The sequence below is a fragment of the Corythoichthys intestinalis genome, chromosome 2 (genome assembly GCF_030265065.1).
Source record: "Corythoichthys intestinalis isolate RoL2023-P3 chromosome 2, ASM3026506v1, whole genome shotgun sequence".
NCBI classification, from domain to species: Eukaryota; Metazoa; Chordata; class Actinopteri; order Syngnathiformes; family Syngnathidae; genus Corythoichthys; species Corythoichthys intestinalis.
In genome coordinates, this window is record NC_080396.1 from 42,558,742 (window position 1) to 42,582,564 (window position 23,823).

General features: G+C 38.1%; 1 protein-coding gene across 4 annotated transcripts in view; it reads left to right on the plus strand.

Annotated features, from left to right (window-relative positions):
* The window catches only part of LOC130906086 (forkhead box protein J3-like), a 142,651-nt gene extending 126,013 nt beyond the window's left edge, over positions 1–16,638 (plus strand). The window contains exons 8-13 of one of the 4 annotated variants that reach the window (XM_057820031.1): positions 2,404–2,631; positions 6,679–6,780; positions 8,988–9,242; positions 10,670–10,798; positions 14,205–14,287; positions 14,452–16,638. In XM_057820031.1, coding sequence (XP_057676014.1) covers positions 2,404–2,631; positions 6,679–6,780; positions 8,988–9,242; positions 10,670–10,798; positions 14,205–14,287; positions 14,452–14,562 — 908 coding nt within the window. In that variant the 3' untranslated portion in view covers positions 14,563–16,638. Of the gene's footprint in view, positions 1–2,403; positions 2,632–6,678; positions 6,781–8,987; positions 9,243–10,669; positions 10,799–14,204 lie in introns of all 4 variants that reach the window. The other 3 variants (XM_057820024.1, XM_057820017.1, XM_057820038.1) reach the window with 3 other exon arrangements.
* Positions 16,639–23,823: the final 7,185 nt, after the last annotated feature.

The window sequence follows — 23,823 nt, forward strand, 5'->3', positions numbered from 1 at the left end:
ATGTTGTCCTAAATGACCGATGATGATAAATAGAATCCACCTGTGTATAATCAAGTCTCCGTATAAATGCACCTGCTCTGTGATAGTCTCAGGGTTCTGTTTAAAGTGCGGAGAGCATTATGACAACCAAGGAACATACCAGGCAGGTCCGAGATACTGTTGTGGAGAAGTTTAAAGCCGGATTTGGATACAAAAAGATTTCCCAAGCTTTAAACATCTCAAGGAGCACTGTGCAAGCCATCATATTGAAATGGAAAGAGCATCAGACCACTGCAAATCTACCAAGACCCGGCCGTCCTTCAAAACTTTCTTCTCAAACAAGGAGAAAACTGATCAGAGATGCAGCCAAGAGGCCCATGATCATTCTGGATGAACTGCAGAGATCTACAGCTGAGGTGGGAGAGTCTGTCCATAGGACAACAATCAGTCGTACACTGCACAAATCTGGCCTTTATGGAAGAGTGGCAAGAAGAAAGCCATTTCTCAAAGATATCCATAAAAAGTCTCGTTTAAAGTTTGCCACGAGCCACCTGGGAGACACACCAAACATGTGGAAGAAGGTGCTCTGGTCAGATGAAACCAAAATTGAACTTTTTGGCCACAATGCAAAACGATATGTTTGGCGTAAAAGCAACACAGCTCATCACCCTGAACACACCATCCCCACTGTCAAACATGGTGGTGGCAGCATCATGGTTTGGGCCTGCTTTTCTTCAGCAGGGACAGGGAAGATGGTTAAAATTGACGGGAAGATGGATGCAGCCAAATACAGGAACATTCTGGAAGAAAACCTGTTGGTATCTGCACAAGACCTGAGACTGGGACGGAGATTTATCTTCCAACAGGACAATGATCCAAAACATAAAGCCAAATCTACAATGGAATGGTTCAAAAATAAACGTATCCAGGTGTTAGAATGGCCAAGTCAAAGTCCAGACCTGAATCCAATCGAGAATCTGTGGAAAGAGCTGAAGACTGCTGTTCACAAACACTCTCCATCCAACCTCACTGAGCTCGAGCTGTTTTGCAAGGAAGAATGGGCAAGAATGTCAGTCTCTCGATGTGCAAAACTGATAGAAACATACCCCAAGCGACTTGCAGCTGTAATTGGAGGAAAAGGTGGCGCTACAAAGTATTAACGCAAGGGGGCCGAATAATATTGCACGCCCCACTTTTCAGTTTTTTTTTTGTTAAAAAAGTTTAAATGATCCAATAAATTTTGTTCCACTTCACGATTGTGTCCCACTTGTTGTTGATTCTTGACAAAAAATTAAAATTTTATATCTTTATGTTTGGAGCCTGAAATGTGGCGAAAGGTTGCAAGGTTCAAGGGGGCCGAATACTTTTGCAAGGCACTGTACATTCCATTGAGGGGAAACATGAACTCCAACATGTACTGTGAAATACTGCAGCAGAGCATGATCCCCTCCCTCCAGAAACTGGGTCGGAGGGCAGTGTTCCAGCATGACAATTACCCCAAACACACCTCCAAGATGACCACTGCTTTACTGAAGAAGCTGAGGGTAAAGGTGATGGACTGGCCAAGCATGTCTCCAGACTTAAATCCAATAGAACATCTGTGGGGGATCCTCAAGTGGAAGGTGGAGGTACTCAAAGTCTCAAATATCCGGCAGTTCCGCAAAGTCGTCATGGAGGAGTGAAAGAGCATTCCAGTGGCAACCTGTGAAGCTCTGGTCAACTCCATGCCCAGGAGAGTAAACTCAGTTCTGAATACCACAAAATATTGACAGTTGACATGTGTTATGTTAATATTGACAACTTTCACTGAGGGGTGTACTCACTTTTGTTGCCAGAGGTTTAGATTTTAATGGTTATATTTTGAGTTACTTTGAGGGGGAAAATAAATGAACTGTATTATATAAGCTGCAAACAGACTACTTTTCATTGTGTCAAAGTGTCATTTTGTCATTGTTGTCCCATGAAAAGATATACTTAAATATCTGCAGAAACGCGAGGGGTGTACTCACTTTTGTGATACACTGTAAAACACACCCTCGAGCCCAAACTGTGTTCATATAATGGCCCCGAGCAAAGTGTGTACCACTGGCCAATTTGGTTTTAAACCAAATTGTGCAAAATTCATCTCCTTACCGTGTTGAAAATACAAGAACCTTTCGTTTTCATCCATTATTGTCTGCTTCTGACACATGGATATGTAGAAAATCGTTTTTTTCCCTTTTCCCACATAAAGAAATTAGTCGGGCTGGCACTGTGCACTGGGAAATCTTATTTAGTCATCACAGTTACCCCATTATGCGACTTGACAAAAATATGGTTAAAAAAATCTTAAGTTGTGAATTTATGATTTGTCACAGATATAAAATTTTCAAGGTCTTTGATGGTGATGCCAGCTTGTTACACGTTGTTTTATTATCTTGACAGCTTTGATGGTTATGCCTGGGGAGTCGAACCATTCGACACGGACTGCCTGCTCCTATCAGCACTCACCTGGCACAGGGAATGGTGGCAGCGGCACAGGCGGTGGCGGCCACCATCATCAACAACATAATCACCACCATGCCCACCATCCACAGCATCACCTCTCTGCTCATGGACAGCACGGATCTCTCTCGCAACAGAGTCACAGTGGACAGAGCTGTTCCGCGACAGGTAAGACTTACTTTTAAGGTCAATGACTGAAAAGAACAAAAAAAAGATGCACATGCTAATATTAGCTTAATAAACCTATAATTGCTGTGCCTTGGCTGAGGATAATGAAGTATTTGTACAGTACTCTGTAGTTCCTACTCGCCTCGCTGTGGTCCTGCACATTTAGATTCTGTGTGGGTGTATAATGAATGAGAAAATAACTGCAGTGCAAAACTATAAATTATTACGAATATGTCTATTTTAATCAAGTGTTTAAATGGCCCTCAATCCCAAAAGAATTGCAATGGGCTTTACAGGCCTAAATTTGACATAGATCAACAACATGCTCTGAGCTGAAACACCCTTTAGTCTAGTAGCATGGAAAGAATGTAGAAACTTTAAGAAGGAACCACTGATGGAATTCAACTCTCCCCAAACTTGAGAGGCAGAAAGTCAAGTCTGCACGTCACATCTTTTTTCACTGTTGTTTGGTTGTACATTTATCAGAGCTAGAAATCAAAGTAACCTGGATCTGATCTGTCGAACCCTCTCATAACTTTTTTACTGATTCTACAGTACAGCCTGCCAGTTCGCATCATATATTAAGTTTAATATTTAATAGATATTGATGGTGCTCAATGCCAAGCAGTGATTCTACCTCAGAATGCCCGCAGTGGGGTCCGTGTTATCGCTCAGTGTGTCTTTTCGCAAGAGCGTAGGTTTGCATAGGGATGGTAGGGACATAACACAAACAACTTTTCAGGATGCTCAAACCAAGTGCCCACCAACTTTTACGCAACCTTATTTGCATTATATAATTACTTCAATTATATAGGTAATTTAGCTTGTTTTCCCATGTTGTAAGGGGTAGAATTAACCCTACCATTATTAAATGAATTACAGTACTTACAGTTACAATTTACATTTACAGTAGAATTTGTTCAGACTCACATTGACCCCTTTTCCCTTGCTGAATGTGCTAGTCCATTTTTTCCCCTCAAACGCAAGTTTGATTGGCTGATGACTTCACCCCTACCCTCCCTACATTCACACGTGCGTTCACAGACGGTGTTCTGTCAAACTTTTCACCCTGATAATATTTTGTTCCCAAAGCTTTTGTGGTGGTGAATAAGCACTCTTTTATATTGAGTTGGACTCTTAATGTTATCCAAAGGTGCTAAAAAAACAAGTTGTATCATAAACATACACGCGCAACATGAATATGGCATAAATAATTGCTTAAAGACACTGTGAAGACTTTAACAGTGAGAGAGCGGCGTGCAGTTGAGTTGTGGGCAGCCACATGGCAGGATGTGTCTGAGAACTTTTCTACATGTCCATCCATGACCAAACGTAAGTAAATATGCCTTTTTTTACCGAAAGTTTGTTGCGTTTACTTTGGAACCGCTGCATTCGTGGCCATTTTTCACATTGCGCGCCTGCGCAGAATAGTGTATTTTTTGCAACTCCTGTATAGTTAAGAGATGATGAACAAGTTTGGATTACTTGATATAGTTTGTGTTCAAATATTGCAATTTAAATTTGCTTATTAAATCCAGACACTTATTCTGGCAGTATTCTAAATGTTTCTTTAGTAGTTTTTGAAAACAAAGGTTCGAATCGAATGGTGTACCACCTAATCCTAATCCATATGCACTGCAAAACCCCACCTCCAAAATAAAGAAAATTTAATTCCCTTGTTTTCAGTGTAAATTTACTAAAAGTGAAATTATCTTCTAGTGCTTCAAGTAAATTTTACTCAGATTTCTCAAAATAAGAAAAATAGCTGACTGAAAATAAACTTCACAGACTTATTTTAAGCAAAAAGTTTGTATATTTCATATTTAAAAAAACATGTTTGTCAGAAATGTTCTTAATTCAAGAACAGGTGTTGTTCAAAAGTCAAATCATTATTTGAAATAGAGATGCCGATCGATCGGGTCCGATCACGTCATTTTCAAAGTATCGGAATAGGCAAAAACATATATGTATATAATTAAATCGTTTTCTAATTGTAGTTAACGTTACAGACAAAATGTCTTACACTCATCCAGAGTCTTTAGTTTTGGCTTAAAGTTGGGCTGTCAAATTTATTGCGTCAACGTTGGAAATAACATTAAAATATTTAACGCAATTAACGCATGTGCTGCACTACCCACTCACGCAATGTCTTGTTCAATCTATAATGGCACCATACTACGTATACATAGAAGTAAAAGGCCCTCTCTCAACGATCAGAGATATCGTAGGAAGCAATGTGGGGAAGATTGGTAGTAGTTGATCTTTTTCTTAACACCCTATTTTATTTCCCAACGCTGAGAAGATATATCAATTGGTACCATTACGCACAGTCATGGTTGCACTTCCCATCATGCATTTGGGCAGAAGTTAAATGGCTGAATGATCATTTACTGAAAGCTCATAAAAATCCACTAGATGGCAATATTTAGTTACAATATACAAAGTCACATTTGTCCTTTAAGAATTACAAGTCTTTCTATCCGTGGATCCCTCTCACAGAAAGAATGTTAATAATGTAAATGCCATCTTCAGGATTTAGTGTCATAATAAACAAATACAGTACTTATGTACTGTATGTTGAATGTATATATTCGTCCAAGTTTTATTCATTTTTTTCTTAATGCATTGCCAAAATGTATATGATCGGGAAAAATTATCGGGAATGATTGGAATTGAATCTGGAGCAAAAAATAAGCAATCGGATCGGGAAATATCGGGATCGGCAGATACTTAAACTAAACTGATCGGGATTGGATCGGGAGCAAAAAACATGATCAGAACAACCCTAATTTGAAAGCATTTTTTTCTTGATTTAGGTGAAAAATGACCTACTTTTAGATGTACGACCTTAATAGGAACAAATACTGTAGTAATATTTACTTAAATAAGTGGAAGAATTTGACACATTAATCTGTTAACTAGCCTTTAACACTCAAAACAAGATGGGAGAAAATTATTCGACTAGACTTATTTGTTTAATTATCAGATAAAGATAAGTTTGCAGTGCGGAAGTTAGTAGTAAATACAGATTTGTTTTGCATTAATCATTTAGCCTTTCAACTAATTAGGTTCACATTGGTGAGAAATTTAGCCCTGACCCCCGTTCACCCAGTCTGTTTGTTCTTATTAATGTCCCGTCCCCAGCAAAAAGTGTACACGCAGGTTATGCTGTTAAATCGTCCCTACCAACATTGATAGCAAACCTACACCCTTGTCTTTCCATACACTTTTCATTGCTTTTTACACAACAGTCTCCCCTCTGTTACGTTTCACAGAGGTTTATGTAACCAGGAAGTCAATGACTGAATGATTTCACCAACATGTTTCCTTATATCCTCATATTCATATCCCTCCCCTCATTTTGTTTGTGTGTGTTGGTAATAATGCTGTTTAACAGCCACAGCGTAAGCATCTGTTCAGTTAGTAAATATAAATCTTTGAAGATTTTGGAAAAATGTGCACAATCACAGTTTTTGCTATCAGGCCTAAGTATCTTCTATTTGTTGTGTGGCAGTGCGAATCAGCCTCACGTTTTAGATTTGCACAAAGGCAAAGCTGTGACTGGAATATTTTTCTGTAGAGCTGCGTCTCCTTGTGGCGTACTCTGGAACTGATGTCTAATCAGAACGGTTAAAAATGTCCCATTTTTCTACAGATGAGCTGGAGTCTCAATTTACTTTGGCAATAGGCTGGGTAAACCATTTGCTGGTCCTCAGTCAGGTCATCTAGGGAGAAACAACTATTCACGTTTACACCGATGGACAACTTAGTGTCTTTATTTCACATAACATGCTTTTTCTGCAGTATCTGGAGAAAACTAAGGTCTGGAGAACATGCAATCCTTGTAAAGGAAGGCCTGAGCCAAAATTTGAATCATGACTGGGAATCGGATGTGCTAATTGCAACAGAATTGTGCTTTGTGTGTGTCTTTTTAAGTAATGGAATTCTAAAATACTACAAACCACAATCACATGAAACTTGGCCGTATAGAACCGAGAAATTATGAATATCTAATACACTTCTTATTCACCTTTATCTTTCTTTCAGGCATGGCTTCAGACTGGTACCCAAACCTGGACTGGCTAAAGGAGAGCTGCCGCATTGCAACCAGCTACAATTGGGCTGATGTAGACCTCTCTCCTTTTCAAGGTAAACATGCTCGCACCAATAGGAATTCCTCTGAGTCTTGGGGATCTGTTTTTATGTATTATTTGTTTTGGAGCATCTTACCAACAAAACTCTAATCACCTCCAAACTGGAACTTGCATTTCTAATCAGTGATGGCTCCATACAAGATTTGAGTGTGCTCGCTCCCTTTAGAGGGAATGCCAGGGGCCACTGACATTGACTTTCATGTCCACAGCGGCAAAATTCAAATTACCAGCACCTAATCTAAAACTCCCCCGCTACATTTGGGCTGGGCACGAAAGCACCAAATGTTTCATACAACTTTGGACATGTTTAACATTATAAAAATCAAGTACTTAATTTACTGGATCTGAATTTGGAATTGATCCCCTAGATCTCATTATATATTGTGATTGAACTGATTTTTCAATGTAGTTCTGCCCTTGAGGCACAATCTTAAAACAATGTAATTGTACTGGCCAAATATAGGTTATTAGAATGTGTCTGAGAGGTTGCTATTTGTTACTTTTATTCACACTCACAAAGAAACACATACACCAATTCCACCTTGCTTCTACTCTCTCTTTTGTGATGTAAATAATCTAATTACGGCCGTCTCAGTAACAGCCTCTTATGCCGGTCACCGCACAAAGCTGGCAACATCCACGCATGACGAATGATGACAGCTGGTCCCATAAGGCCCAGCCTTCCTCCATCATTCTGTCTCCCCCTATCCTCCTGTTGCGCTTGACCCTTATGACACTACCATCCCGCCACCCACCAAGCCTGTACGGTATTTTTCGGACTATAAGTCGCAGTTTTTTTTTTTTTTTTTCATAGTTTGGCTTGGGGTGCGACTTATACTCTGGAGCAACTTATGTGTGAAATTATTAACACATTATTACAACATTTCACATGTTATTTTGGTTTTGGAGTGACACTGATTGTTTGGTGAACTTGTTAGCATGTTTTTTATGCTATATTTATCTGAATAACTCTTAATAGCGATGTTGCTTTAACATGCCGGCCAAGTTCTCATTTCGTTGTTCATGCATCATGTAAATTTATCATACTGTACATTTTTTCAGCATGATGTTCTCTATTGTATTTTTATTCTGAATTGCCTTTCAAGATGACATATCTGTTCTATGTGTTGGATTTTATCAAGTAAATTTCCCCCAAAATGCGACTCATAAGGTTAGGTTAGCAGCACCCAAGGACTCACAGAGCAATGTTTCTCATTTTAAAATAACAATCACTTACTAGTACCAGTATACATTAATAACTATTTATTAATGCACTAATGTATATGTGAATTAAGACTCATAGAGCAATGTTTCTCATTTTGAGATAACAATCACTTACTAGTACCAGTATACATTAATAAGTATTTTTTATTAATGCAATAATGTATATGTGATTTAATTTTAAGTAATGTATTATATATATTATATATTATAGCCTAACCTTAAGTATGGTATTATTTCATGTGAACGTACATAAGTATTACTTAACCTTAATTAACCATTACTGAATGTTTTTTGGACCCTTATTGTAAAGTGTAGCACATTTGTCCCTTAACTAAGAAATTATAAATACTTAAGTTCCCCCCTCTTAACCTTTATTAACCATTACTGAATGCTTTTGGACTCTTATTGTAAAATGTAGCACGTCTCCCTTAATTAAGAAATTATAAATGCTTAAGTTAACAAACCCTAACCTAGGCCTATATATATTTTTTTTTTAAATTTTACCAAACTATTAGTTAATGCATTAGTTAATGCATAAACAGACAGTAACTCAAGTTAATTAATATTTTGGTAAATGTTAGATAAGGGATTAAATGAATTATTGTCATGTTACTTAAACATGAATTATTGTCAAAAAATGCATTAACTAATGTTAATTAAGGGACGCTTATTGTAAAGTTTTACCAATGTTACTGTCTAAAGCTCTATTTTCTTATGAGAAGTAGGCCAAAATATTTGTTGTCAGTCAATCATTTTTCTCAAGTGCTTTGTCATTGGTTATTTTTTTTCTAGTTAGTTTTCTCTAAATACAGTATATATAATAGTTAGACCCTAGAAATAAAGCAATGCTTAATTTTTTAAGAACTACAGTATTTTTTGTCAGTTTGAAGTTACCAACAAGCTTTTACTAACAATTTTGTCCATATGTATAAATCCTACTTGTGTCATTTTCTCACCTTTTCTGTCCATTTGAGACAGGCCTGAAGGAAAGCATGCAACAGGCTGAGCTCAACAACTGGTCCTTGGATGCAGCTCAGATAGCTGACCTGTGTTCCTCCATCAACCAGTTCTTCACGGCCACAGGCGCAATCACACCGCAGGGCGCCGCCCTTTCGCAACCTCAGGTCGCACAGCCAGCCGCGCCAAGGGCGCCACAGCACCCGGCTCAGCCACACGGTGCCATGCATCCAAAAGCCAGTCAACACAATCAGCACGGCCAACTCATTCGAGCAGGTCGGTACAAATGGTGTCGTACTGCAATCAATTTGCATATTGAAGTAAAGTTCTTCTATGTCAGTAATTCAGTTCAGACGAACAAAACGAATGATTCATCAATGTTAGTTGCTAAGTCCAGTGTGAAAAGGTGATGAAAGAGAGATGTGTACCGTACCGGGCAGTGAATTCTTTGGCAGCCCTTTTAATTTTTGTCTTAGTCTTTTGGACGAAAATACTTATTAGTCTTAGTCATATTCTAGTCATTTCAAAATGTTTTTGTTTTTGTCATATTTTATTTTTTATTTTATTTATTTTATTTCTAGTTTTAGTTGACAGTTAGCCAAAATGTTTTCCTCTGTAGAATTCAAAAGTTCTAGTCCCAAAATAAATAATGGTTTCCAACAATTTCGATTGAAAATGGACAGATAAGCACACATTAAGCATCTACAAGGATAATGCCATCTTTGTAATACACACTCAGCAGGAAAAGCAGTACATAATTTTCATTTAAACCTACCTAGAAGCCAAGAACTGTATGTAAAAAAGTTGTTATCTGAGCGTTTAACATCCTCCAGACGTACTGACCAGCAAAGCCATGTGGCTCTTTATTAGACTGACCAGTGTTTTAAGAGGACGCTCGCCATTCTAAAGCTAATGCCAACGTGAATGCTAATGCTAAGAGTTACATTTAGCATACACATAACATACAAAGGCTAAAGCAACATTGCATATTCTCTCTTGCCAAGATAAGAAAACAAATCTTCCCATGTTTCCATACAAGCAAGATGGAGCGCAGCCTAGCTTGACATCTTAAACTAAGGTGAGGTTAGAGAGGCGCAGCACATCTCATGAAATGTCACGCACTGTGAGAATATGACACATTTTCGTCTCGTTTTCGTCATGTTATATGAAAACTGACATTCGTCTCGTTATGTTCTTGTCTCCCAAGCCACGTTCATATCTCATCGTTACGTCATCGTCATGAAAAAATTGTTTGCCGATGAAATATTTTCGTTCTCGTCATTGTTGACGAAAACAACATTGCTATCGGGGATTGGTGGGCCTTTAATTTCAAGGTAAATGACAGACAAACATTTATTAACAAAGACATAGAAAAGGGAATAACAGTCATCTTGAGTGGAATATTACTGTACATGGTGCACAGGCTTAAAAAGGTGTGGTTCCACCTGTGTCAGTCGACACGGAGACTGGATGTCAGGGTATTTTGAGTTGAGGTATTGGAGCTGAATTACACCCACGTTTGACTATGCCATTGTGGTGTGTTACACATTCATCAGGGTAATTGTAGCGGCTGATTGCTGGGAAAATATAGCATTGGAATCCTTCAACATAGCCAGTAAATATGTGTGTGTGTATGTGTCTTGTCAAAGCAGTTTGCTAAAGGAAGTGTTAGTCATTAGCCATTCTTGTGTGCGCTCCCACAGGGAACATGTACATGGAGTCCAGGCAGAATATTCCTTCTCTGATGGGCCCACCCGGATACCCCCACATGCCTCCCATTAGCAACACAGCTCCCACCATGACAGGGGACTCCTCCATCACACTTTTACCAGGTGTGGGTGCCTATATGTTTTACTGGTGTTACTTTGTTACAAAGAAAAAGGTAACTCCGGTAGTATGATTATTACGTTAAACTGGGGGAAAATAATTCATGGCATTATTATTGTAATATAAACTTTTTGAATATCATGTATATTTATTTTGTGTTTTTTTTTACAATTCATTAAATAATTGTTTGGTTGTATATCACAAAATAAGAATTTTTTGGATTTATTTTTTTTAATTCGGTTATTATTGGTTGTGTTTAGATATTTTCTGTTATTTAAAGTATGTCTAATGTTATTGCTGTAGTTTTTTTTTTTTGCTCTAATGAAAGTGTTAACTGATTTTCTGCCCTACAATGTATGATTTTCTTCCAATGAAACACACTTGCCCAAAACAATAATAATTTGACATGCACTATTTTACATGCTCCTGTTAGTTTATTTTCACTCACATTCTAAAAGAATTGATCAATTTATTATAGTTTAATTAATTGCACCAATGAACAATACATCTACAAAAATTAATATATGCAAATTCTTTCAAACATTTTACATCACCTTAAGTTTTTTTCTTCAAAGGTTTGTCATTTCCAGCTACTACAGTATGGACATAGAGACCAAATAATGCTCTTCTAAAAAGGTGCCAAGTTAAATAAAATATAGTTCAGAAAATAATGAGAATTAATTAAACCCAGAAACATTCCCAACAAAAAACAAAAAGTGCAGGAGTTCAAAAGTGCAGCAGAGTCCAAGTTCAGGATTCTTACGGCCTTTGGGATAAAACTGGAGGACTTTAGGATTCTGCTCGTCCTTCACCAGATGGCAGAAGGTAGAGGCTGTGGTAGAGATGAGCAAATGTATCATTTATTGTAGCGATGCACAATTCTGGCAGTCGTCTTCACCACCTTCAGCATCAGTTGCTGCCTCTCCCGCTCCGTACATCTGCTGAACCAGGAATTGACAAAGTAGGTCAGGATGCTCTCCACTGGAAGATGGCGGGGTTGGCACTGTGAAAGTGTCAGCTTCCTTAGCTTCCTGAGAGGTTGGAGCCGCTGCTGGGCCTTCTTAGCGTTGGCAGTCATGTTGGAGGAAAATGTCAGATCCTCTGTCAGATGGCCGCTGAGGAATTTAAAACAGGAGACCATTTCCACATCTACACAGTCGAGGCTCCTTGGTTTCTCCACCCCAGCCATTTTCACCTGAGCAACCCCCTTCGCTCCCGGCCGTTATACTGGATTTTGACTGATTTTGCAAGGCCCACGGAAAATTCTGTTCTATTCCTATATAAACATGGAACCCACCAAAAGAAAGATTAGACTCTCTTCTTTCGGCAGGAAAAAAAAGTTAGTTCATATCTTTTTCCATTCTTTAGAAATCAGCATTAGAAAATAGCTTAGTTTGAGCAATTTTCCAATTTCTGATGAAAAACAGAGAAATTGAGCTTTTTGTAAAAGCATACATATCAAACATAACTTTGACTTCAACACAGTGTGACATCCCAAACATCTGAATAATGTTTTCCTTCTACAAAATAACATAAACAACAAGACAAATAGAGCTTTTAATAGCAAAGTAACAATTTATTTACACATAACTGACCTGAATATTGAATATTAAACTGAGAGATGAAGCTTCCAACTTCCATTTCCGGACTATTTCTCTTCATTCACTTCGTTTCACGGTCCGATATGAGTTCTTACCAAATGCGCTACTGCCCTCCAGTGGCCAGTTTTATTGCTTTAAAATGGATTATTAGCGTACTTTGAAGTGAAGTTGTATCAGAACCTAGAGATGTCTCTTGTGAAAAAAAAAAACGTAAAAAACGTACAATTACGTCTTTGGGACACTGAAACAATCAAAAATAGAACGTAATTATTTGTTTTTGGGAGCAAATGAGTTAAGGAGGAGGTTGCAAAACCTGTACCAGCGGGCCAGGTGCTCCACCTCCTGCCTGTTTGCAGTCTCGTCCTAATCTTTGATGAGTCTGGTCACTGTTGTGATGGCGGCAAATTTGATGATCCTTTGGATCCTTGGGAAACCTTGGGCTTACAGTGAAGGGCTGTCTGTTCTTTCTTTCATCCAGGCTATCTGTCGCCACTTTGTTTACAAAATCTCTTGCATATGCTAGTGTCCATGTTCAATTGGTTATGAAATATTCATTTTGATATATACAGTAAGTGCTATATCTAATATTTGTACAGTTCAGATTTTTTTTGTTTTTACATTTTGCTGAAAGTTTGCTGCTATCTGTGGGGCAGTTTACATGGCGACTCTGCGACACAAAGACGCAATGACTGAGTTGCGGACTCGCCTCGCGTGCATATGGTGTCGGCGAAGGCGAAGACGAAACATTCTGAATCCTACCTCCAAAGTGGAAGAATCCGATTGCGGGGGGTTGAGGGGGGGCTTCCTCGGCATGCATATCAAAGGCTCCTGCAGCGTGAGACCGCGTCGTTAACGTCAGCACTCGTACACGTCACATTGGGCGTGCGCAGCGGTGCTACTAAACATTAAAAACAGCAAATATGGCGGAATGTCGGCTTTAATTTACTGTTTTAATAATATTTTTAAATTAAATATGTTGAACGTTTCAATTTTTGTGCCTTTTTGAGCAAATGAAAAACGACATTGCTTCGAGTGGGCGGGCATATTTTTTATCCGGGCTAAGGGAGCTTGGTGGGGTCAAAGTGCATCATTCTCTGTCGCCCGGTAAATCTGCACTGCCCCCTAGGGCCTGGCATGAATACTACATCATTTTCATGCGGAATCGCGACATTGTTCAAATGGAGACGCAAATGCAAATGCAAATTGGACATTTTTCGTATTCTCGGAGAGTCACCATGTAAACGGCCCCTGTGAGTTAGCTTACTATTCTTAAATTTTGTGCTGTAATCTGGATGACCAACACAACATGCCACACACAATCACGCATTATAACACAATGGACAATTTGACTTCCGGAAAATACAAAGAAGGAAGCAGTTGCATGTGTCTGGTACTTACCTAAACATTTGTAGGTCACTTCCTAATTAGCAATTTGCTCTAATTATATGCAGTGTTAATCTAAAAACTTTGTAGTGTTACAGTGTCTTAAAATATTGTAATTCAGATGTACTTTTAGGAATAAAATAAGACTTTTGATTCTTTTTATTTACTTTTTAGTACGGTAACCTCAAGCCTACTATGCTTCTGTTTAAACATTGGTGACTTTAGTGGCACTTGGAGAGGTAAGTAACGATAGTATGCTTTTTACATAACGTAAACATTTTTCCCCCTGAGAATTTTGGTGAAATGCAAACTGTATTGGGAACTGTATTTTCATGTAGAAAAAGTCACACTTTAAATTTTATAAGTTAATCAATGCTCTAGATTTCATGTTAAATGATAAACATCTTTTATTCTACCTTGTGCCCAGGTCATCACAACCAACTGAGCCAGCAACAACAGCAGCAGCAGCAGCAGCAACAACAGCACATGCTGGCTCCAGGACACTTCCAGGTAAGACGCATGCTTGCCAACAATGACATTCAGGACGACTTCGACTGGGACTCCATTGTGTGAACAGGAAGAGAGAAGCCGTGATGATGACAATAGAATACATGAGATCAAAAACGTTGCAGACAATCCACAAGAAGGAAGTCTTTTTTTTTAATTTTTTATAGAGGGATAGAACTGGAGACAATCAGTTACCAAGTGGACCAAGTTTTAAAGCATCACCCCGCCCACGTGCCAATATGGGTGATGAGTTAATAAAACTGTCAAAACATCTGTGAAATATTTGCTTTTGTTTTCATCTGTTTATAACCCAGGAGTATATGGGCCACATTAAAAACTAAAGAGGAAAAATATTACATATTCTACAAGTGGGAAGAATACAATCATGTTTTTCAAGAGAACATCATTGTCTTGTGAGAATCCAGTGTTTGTTCACATATTTGCAAATTTGTTTAAAATGGTATCCTCTGTGATTTTTCTAAAAATCTCACATATTGCTGTTTTGTGCTCATGCCAAAGACATGTCTAATTGAAAAGAAATTACCGTAGCTTTGTGCCATCTTGTTGCATCCTTGTGCCAAGGAATGATTTTGAAGAGGGGGGAGGAGCTTACGATATACAAATAATTAAAATACAATGGAATACCACTATTCTCCAAATATGTGTTTTCTGAAAAATAAAGTAATATTGAATTTTTTTACTATGTATCTACATAATTCTTCAAAACACTCTTGTATTCAAAGAATTGTTTTTTAGGAAACGATATTGCAAAACTAAACAAAAAAATTAGCTAAAAAGCCATTTTTTCCCTCCCCACATGGCATTTTTCAAAGAGAAAAATTACAGAAACAATATGACATTTTTTTTTCTTGAACATGTGAAACTACTGGATTTTGTACTTGAACAAATGCAGCTTTGTTTTTGGGCAGAACAAAAGTTTTTTTTTTCTTTGTCCATAAGGAATATGAGTGAAGACATCATATCTTGTAAATACATAATACACTTTCACATTTTGTTCCAGCTGCAACTCATGAACATATTTTCGTAACAAAAGGTTATTTATTTTCTTTGACTTTCAAAAGCAACTCCTGTACTTCAGATGTTTTTCTCTCATGATTCTCTTTGCTGGTACTGTGTACGTACTAAATTGACGAGTGTATGTGTTGGGCGCCACCTGCTGGTCACAACGAGCATCGTAGCACATCTCACTATATAATCCTATGCACAATCAGCTTTGTTCTGAAACCATTCCTACAGTAAATATCGTTTCATTTTTTTAAAATCACTATTATTTTATTTTTTTGTAGTGTGTCATAATCTCTGGGTAGCTCAATGGTTCATATTGTCGAACCATTTGTGGTGTCAAGTGACTGTAACGTTCAGTTCAATATGCACTGCTGTTGACTGTGACATTTGTCATCTTGAAAAGCAAAACAACAAAACATAGTGAAAACAAGGTCATCCCACATTTGGGAGCATTCAGATAATTTATTTAAAATTTCATATTTTTATTTTTTTTTCCTAAACAAATTGTGCATTTTATGTATGACAAAAGGCCAGTCATGACTCAGCATGATAAACGCCGCTTTTTTTTTTTTTTTTTTTTTTTGCACAAGTACTGTAGAATGTTAACTCATTCACTGTCATTGAGGGTGAGAGATGTCCATTTTATTCAAATAGGAGGACTGGAAGTTAACCTTGGACGTCTCCCAAATATTCAGCCAGCCAATGAGTTCAGCATACAGTATAGCTTAATAACCAACAAAACAATAAAAAAGATGATGCTTCGAGTTTGAGAAAATTATGATCAGGCTACAAATACACAATTGTTTTGTTTTTATTGCTCCATTGTGATTTAGTCTGTAAAAATGTAATTTTCTTTTGTGTACAACTTCACATTGCTCAAAAGAAAAAAAAAATGATGTATGCATACCAATATGGGTGCACTATGTGAAGTTGAAAGTCAAAGTGGTCTTTGGAAGCTCTGGGGGGCTCAGTCTAGTTTAATATTGTCATCATTACCGTTGATGCTGTATTACCGCGACCAGCATTATTTAACTTGTGTGTGCATTGTTGTCCTTATGTAAATAGCATTATGTTTCTCGTCTGTTTTCCCTTATTAAGAGAAAGAAAATCACAAACTGGTGAAAAGAACAAAGTATTTTTGTTATTTCTCCTTCAAGGAGACACTTTTTTGTAAATATTCATTATATTGTACATATGTGATTTTTGTGTGTCATGGATAATAATCTGTATGATTCAACTGTTTCAAAGCTGTTTTAGTGTTTATTAAAATCTAATTGACCATTTTTACTGCCCTAACATGCTTCTACTATTGTTACTTCACTTCACAATTGAATGTTTAGCAATTGCCTTGGGTTATGCTAGCTATTTTTTATATAGTGGTAGTGTTACAATACTTTCAAAGTCTCTCTTTAGATCAGCGGTCTCAAACCGACTCCACAAAGGGCCGCAGTGGGTCCTGGTTTTTGTTCCAACAGATCCAGCACAAACAGTTCAACCAATGAGGTTTCTACTAACATAAGCAGCACCTGATTGCAATCAACTGATTACACTTGTAAGAAACCAGATTGGTGAAAAGGTATTTGTCTCGTTTGGTTGGAATGAAATCCAGTACCCCCTGCGGCCCTTTGAGGACCGGTTTGAGACCACTGCTTTAGATAGTACAGTGCTGGCCAAAAGTATTGGCACTCCTGCAATTCTAACAGATAATGCTAAATTTTTCCCAGAAAATGATTGCAATTACAAATGCTTTGGTAGAAATATCGGCATTGATTTTGCATGGAATGAAAAAAAACAGAAGAGAATGGGGAAAAACAATTAAATCATTATCATTTTACACAAAAATCCAAGAATTGGCCAGACAAAGTATTGGCACCCTTTGAAAAATCATGTGATGCTTCTCCAATTTCTGTAATTAACAGCACCTGTTACTTATCTGTGGCACATAACAGGTTGTGGCAATAATTAAATCTCACTTGCTGCCAGTTAAAATGGATTAAAGTGGACTCAACCTCTGTCCTGTGTCCTTGTGTGTAGCACATTGAGCATGGAGAAAAGAAAGAAGACCAAAGAACTGTCCGAAGACTTGAGGAGCAAAATTGTAGGGAAGCATGGATAATCTCAAGGCTACAAGTCCATCTCCAAAGACCTGAACGTTCCTGTGTCTACCGTGCGCAGTGTCATCAATAGGCGTAAAGCCCATGGCACTGTGGATAACCTCCCTAGATGTGGACGGAAAAGAAAAATTGACAAGAGATTTCAATGAAAGATTGTGCGGATGGTGGATAAAGGACCTGGACTAACATCCAAACAAGTTCAAGCTGTCCTGCAGTCTGAGGGTACAACAGTGTCAACCCGTACTATCCGTCGGCGTCTGAATGAAAAGGGACTCTAAGGTACGATACCGAAGAAGACCCCACTTCTGACCCAGAGACCTAAAAAAGCCAGGCTGGAGTTTGCCAAAACGTACGTGAGAAAAATAAAAACGTTTTGGAAGAATGTTCTCTGGCCAGATGATAAAAAAGTAGAGCTTTGTGGGAAAAGGCATCAACATAGAGTTTAGAGGGGGAAAAAAAAAAAGAGGCCTTCAAAGAACAGAACATGGTTCCAACAGTCAAACATGGCGGAGGCTCCCTGATGTTTTGGGGTGGCTTTTCTGCCTCTGGCACTGGACTGCTTGACCGTGTGCATGGCATACAAAGTCTGAAGACTACCAACAAATTTTGCAGCATAATGTAGGACTCTCTGGGAGAAAGCTGGGTCTCCTTCAGAGGTCATGGGTTTTCCAGCAGGACAATGACTCAAAACACATTAGAAAATGGTTTGAAATCAAGCACTGGAGACTTTTAAAGTGGCCAGCAATGAGTCCAGACCTGAATCCTATAAAACACCTGTGGAGAGATCTGAATATGGCAGTTTGGAGAAGGCCCCAGCTTAAATCTCATAAACCTGGAGCAGTTGGCCAAAGAAGAATGGTCTAAAATTCCAGCAGAGCATTGTTAGAAACTCATTGATGGATACCGGAAGCGGTTGTTCGCAGTTATTTTGTCAAAAGTTGTGCTACCAGGTATTAGGCTGAGGGTGCCAGTACTTTTGCCCCAACCATTTTTGGAGTTTTCTGTAAAATGATGATGATTTTTTTTTTTTTTTTTTTTTTTAAATTCATTCTCTTTTGTGTTTTATGATTGCAAGCAAAATAAATGAAGATTCTACTACCAAATCATTTGTAATTACAATCATTTTCTGTGAGAAATTGAGCATTATCTGACAGAATTGCAGGGGTGCCAATACTTTTGGCCAGCACTGTACATGCAGGTTTTAGATATTTTTATGAACAGGTGATAACATAATTCAAATAATTCCTTTTCCCGGTCATGTCACACGTAGTCGTGAATGAGGTGTAGGGCAAACGTTACAGGTCACAACTAACAAGCAAAGATGGCACACACAGGATATTCAAAATTCTGTTGGACAGCATGGTGAGCTCGTCACCACTTTCCCAACTGATTTGTTTGTTTGAGGGCACCAAAAACGTTCATGGATAATGTGGGGAGGAAGCCAGCCTAATGTTGATTTTTTTTCTTTCTTTCTTTTAAATCTGATCAATGGAGGTGTAATGATAGCACGTAAAAAGACTTTGTTCTAAATTAATTGTTTTTCAACGTCATTACCCAATAGGTGGCAGCCTAGTACCAAGCAAAGCTTTTGTTTGCCCATCCCTGACCCATAGCATAAACTGTTCAGTGCAGACCACCCGTGCTCTCTTTTTTCCCCTTTAAGAAAGTTAACACCATGTTTTAACTGTAAGTTTATGGTTTTTTCATGCGTGGATACCTTTACAATGTGACTGCTGCTGTAGCAGGAAGAGTGTATATCCACTTTTTCATACAAAGCCATTTTATACTGTAGCCTATGTTGTCACATTTATAAAGAACAGTTTTTTTTTTAAACTTGGTACAGTATATAACTGGTATAGGGTTATATAAATTTTAAAAAATATATATGGCGGAAAACACAAACAAGACTGAAAAAGCAGTTTCTGCTCTTGCACTCCTCTTTAAGAGAAACTGCTGTATTTTAAGCCAAAACAACTGTTGTGTTTGATAGAACAATATGTCTAAATGCTGCCTTAGCACATTCATGGCGCAATAAGCCCCCGAACTATTTTTAATTTGTCCGTTTTACCCTGAAAACCCGTTTACACGTCAACAATCCGCTTTTGTTTTCAACCCAGCCATAAAACAAAGGTAATTAATTATATTTATTATTCAAAATGTCTGTCGTTTTTAGCTTAGAATCATTAATTGATGTTTCATATTTCGTTTGAAAAAAAAAAAAACGACTTTAAAAATTATTCATTCACGTTTTAAACTTTTAAACAAATTATGTCACATTGAAAAAAATGGCGTCTGTAAAAAAGTCACGGATATCTACCTCATAACTATCGCTTAATTGTATTTTTTTTTTTGACTGTCGCATTTTCTCCGATATGTTAGATGATAAATAATCGATCCAAATAAAAAAAATTGAGAAAAAAAACAAAACGTTTAAAAGGGTAAATATATGAAAAAGAAAATCTCAACCACTCCTCGATGTCTGCGATTTCTGCATCGCGACCCTTGTTATATTACCATGTTTCCTCCACCCATAAAATCTCCGAAAAATCCAGATGTGGCCATTCACAGCTGTGTCTTGACACTCGGTGATACGTGCTACATGGAGTTTTTGGATCGCAACAAGGTAAAGACGTGATAATATCTCGTTAAAGCGGAAATGTGAAGTAAGGTTGGCCAACCATGTTTTTTAATAATATCAATGGCTAAACAATTATAAGCATATTTTCGTTTTTTTTTTTTGACACAACCCTTCCAGATTCTTTGTTTAACCCATAGCAACGCCCTTGACAACGAAAATGCTTTTCGTCGGCAGTCTTCGGAAGTGCGAGGGAAGTCCGCCATAGAACAGTATTGTTTGTTGCATTGTTTCACGGTGAGATGCCACGGCGGTGTGTGGCGATGTTGTGTTCTCACTCTAACGAAAAGTTGTTTGAGTGGCCAAAGGATAGCAGGGCACGTAAATCGACATCTTTCGTTTTCACGAAGCGAATTAATTTCACGCCATCATCGAGTAGTGTTCTCTGGTACAAACACTTTGAAGATGCCTGCTTCCTTAACCGGTCTGCTTATGATCAAGGATTTGCCAAAAAGTATGTGTGATTTTTGGATAGATGACTGATGACTTTGTCAAAGCAGAGCTGCCAACTGTTGTGGAATGTACAGTAGAAGCTAGCGACGTTAGCCGAAAGCCAACTCGTGGCAATAGTCGTGGCATAGTTGTTGTTGTGTTCGCTAGGTTAAGCATGTTTAAATTGTGTGTCATCTACAACCTTGTCCGAAAGGGTTAATCCACTGTCAATCGGGAAAGGGGTGTGGATGTGCATATAAGCGGGTCGGCGTCGCGGTAATTCACGGTCACATTGCCTTAAGAGACACACACCGCCGGTGAGTTTGTGCACATTTATTTGTATTTATATAATGTATTTCCACCTTCATGCTTCAAGCATTGCATTGCATTTGTACGGTTCGACGTTTCTTTCACGGTGATCGCTTGATAGCCTTCTAGTTTGTGTTTCGCGAGAGCCGCTGACAGCTGACAACTAGCGTGTTGGCATTGAGTCAATCTCCCAGCGAATCAGCGAGCGGCTCAAGTCACGCAGTGAATCATGGGAAATGTAGTCTCGGGACAACACTGAAGTGGTGCTTTGTAATCTTTTCGCTTGTGTGACAAAACTACATTTCCTCACGCCATTAGACGCCACTTCCTGCCGAGAGCCCCAAGCTGTGTTTGTACTATTAGCTCCATGTGTTAAATAAAGAAACAAAGTTGTTAGCACGTCGTGTGTTCGATACCTTTGTCAACAAAAAGCTCATAACAAGACACTATGCACGCTCCGTTAAGAGACGCTGGGACTGGAAGTAGAAGTAGCTGGTAGTACGAGGCGAGGCGGAGATGAGCGAGAAGCAAAACTTTGCGGTCGAATGTGAAGGCAGTCCGCTATTATTTTGTTTTCTTATTGTTGCCACAATAAAGTGGAGAAAGCCATCAACGACTCATCTCCTTCTTTCCCCCCAACGTTTTTATGTTATTATTTCATATGCACGAGAGCTGCCGGATCTGTCAAAATGAACATGCAGTCTGATTATTATTTTTTTAAACAATGTCATCCGATAGACAAAAACATAAAATTACGGGCAAATGCCTGCATCTTCAAATCATGAAAATAATAACAGCCTATATCTTACCAATCTTGTAATCTCGATAGGTCTTGTCTCCATTCCATGTCAGGTAGTCTAGGCACATTGTTTGCATCCTGATTAGCGTCTGGCTAATACATGTTAGGTCCAACATAAAATTCCAACCCCCTCTTCTTCCTCCAACTCTTCAAAAACTTGGATCTCCTCCCTTGCGCTCGATCTATCGCTTATATCGCTGTTTGAATCATTGTTTGAAGGGCTTTGTATGGGGGCCGTATGTATGGAGCGCTGCCATCGCTGTTCTCGGTGTGACGTATCACTTCCGGGTTCGTCTCCTTTCAGGCTCGAATTTCGGAAACTTTTGTCAAATATACAACATATAAATTATTTTTTCATGCTTTATTTGTTGGACAATGTTTAATTACTTTAATTGTGACCCTATTTGGCATGTTATGAAATTACTTCACATTTCTGCTTTAAAGTCGTGGCGTCTTTAATTCTGCTCTTTCATGCTATCACTTCCAGATAGGGTTTTGCTGTTTAAATTTTTATTTTATTTTTTTTAAATGCCTTAACGTTCAAAATGTTTCTTCCCCCAGAAAATTGATATTTTAAGCTTTCCAATGACGTATCACACATGCATATCTGACAATTTTGTTGTTGGCCAAATTGGGGGTCTCAGAGCGGAACTTCAAGTCACCTGAGTGTTTTCCGCCTTATATATTTATTAGGGCTGTCAAACGATTAAAATTTTTAATTGAGTTAATCACACCTTAAAAATTAACTAATCGTAATTAATCACAATTCAAACCATCTATAAAATGTGCCGTATTTTTCTGTAAATTATTGTTGGAATGGAAAGACGGATATATACATTCAACATACTGTACATAAGTACTGTATTTGTTCATTATAACAATAAATCAACAAGATGGCATTAACATTACTAACATTCTGTTAAAGCGATCCATGGATAGAAAGACTTGTAGTTCTTAAAAGATAAATGTTAGTACAAATTATAGAAATTTTCTATTAAAACCCCTCTTAATGTTTTCGTTTTAATGAAATTTGTAAAATTTTCAAACAAAAAAATAAACTAGTAGCTCGCCATTGTTGATGTCAGTAATTACAAAATGCTCATGGATGGTGCTGAAACCCATAATATCAGTGGCACCCAAGCACCAGCAGAGGGTGACAAAACACAAAAAAACAAGTAACAAATGGACATGACACTGTCATTTTAATCTGTTTGAGTGGGGCATGTGCGTTAATTGCGTCAAATATTTTAACGTGATTAATTTAAAAAAAATAATTACCGCCCGTTAACGCGATAATTTTGACAGCCCTATTATATATATATATATTAAATAGCGGAAACAAACCATTGTGCCAGCACAAAAACAGGCGAACGTACCCCTACACCATCAGTGTATGTATTAATTAATTGATTAATAATTATATTTTATTTGTGGCGGCACAGCATCTGAATGGTTAGCACTTCCGCAACACAATTCTGAGATTAAGGGTGAAATTACGGGCTTCGGCCTTCCTGTGTGGAGTTGGCAAATTCTCCCCATGCCTGCGTCTTTTCTCTGTGTCCTACGGTTTCCCCTCACATCCCCAAAACATGCATGGTAGGCTGATTGAACACTCCTAATTGTCCCCATGTTGAAGGTACAGTACAGCCGAAAGTTGGGACACACCTTCTCATTCATGGCTTTTCTTTATTTTCATGACTATTTACATTGCAATTTTTCACTTAAAGTAGTAAAACTATGCATGAACATGTGTGGATTCGTGTACTTAGCAAAAAAAAGTGAAATAACGAAAAACATGCATAATATTCTAGTATCTTCAAAGTAGCCTACCTTTGCTCTGATTAGTTTTTTTCACTCTTGCCATTCTCGTGACGAGCTTCAAGAGGGAGTCACCTACAGTGTGTCACAAAAGTGAGTACACCCCTCGCATATCTGCAGATATTTAAGTATATCTTTTCATGGGACAACATTGACAAAATGACACTTTGGCACAATGAAAAGTAGTCTGTGTGCAGCTTATATAATAGAGTTAATTTATTTTCCCCTCAAAATAACTCAAAGCCATTAATATTTAAACCTCTGGCAACAAAAGTGAGTACACCCCTTAGAAACTACATACATCCCTAAATGTCCAAATTGAATACTGCTTGTCATTTTCCCTCCAAAATGTCATGTGACTCGTTACAGGAGTGCTGTCAGCATTGCTGCAGAGATAGAAGAGGTG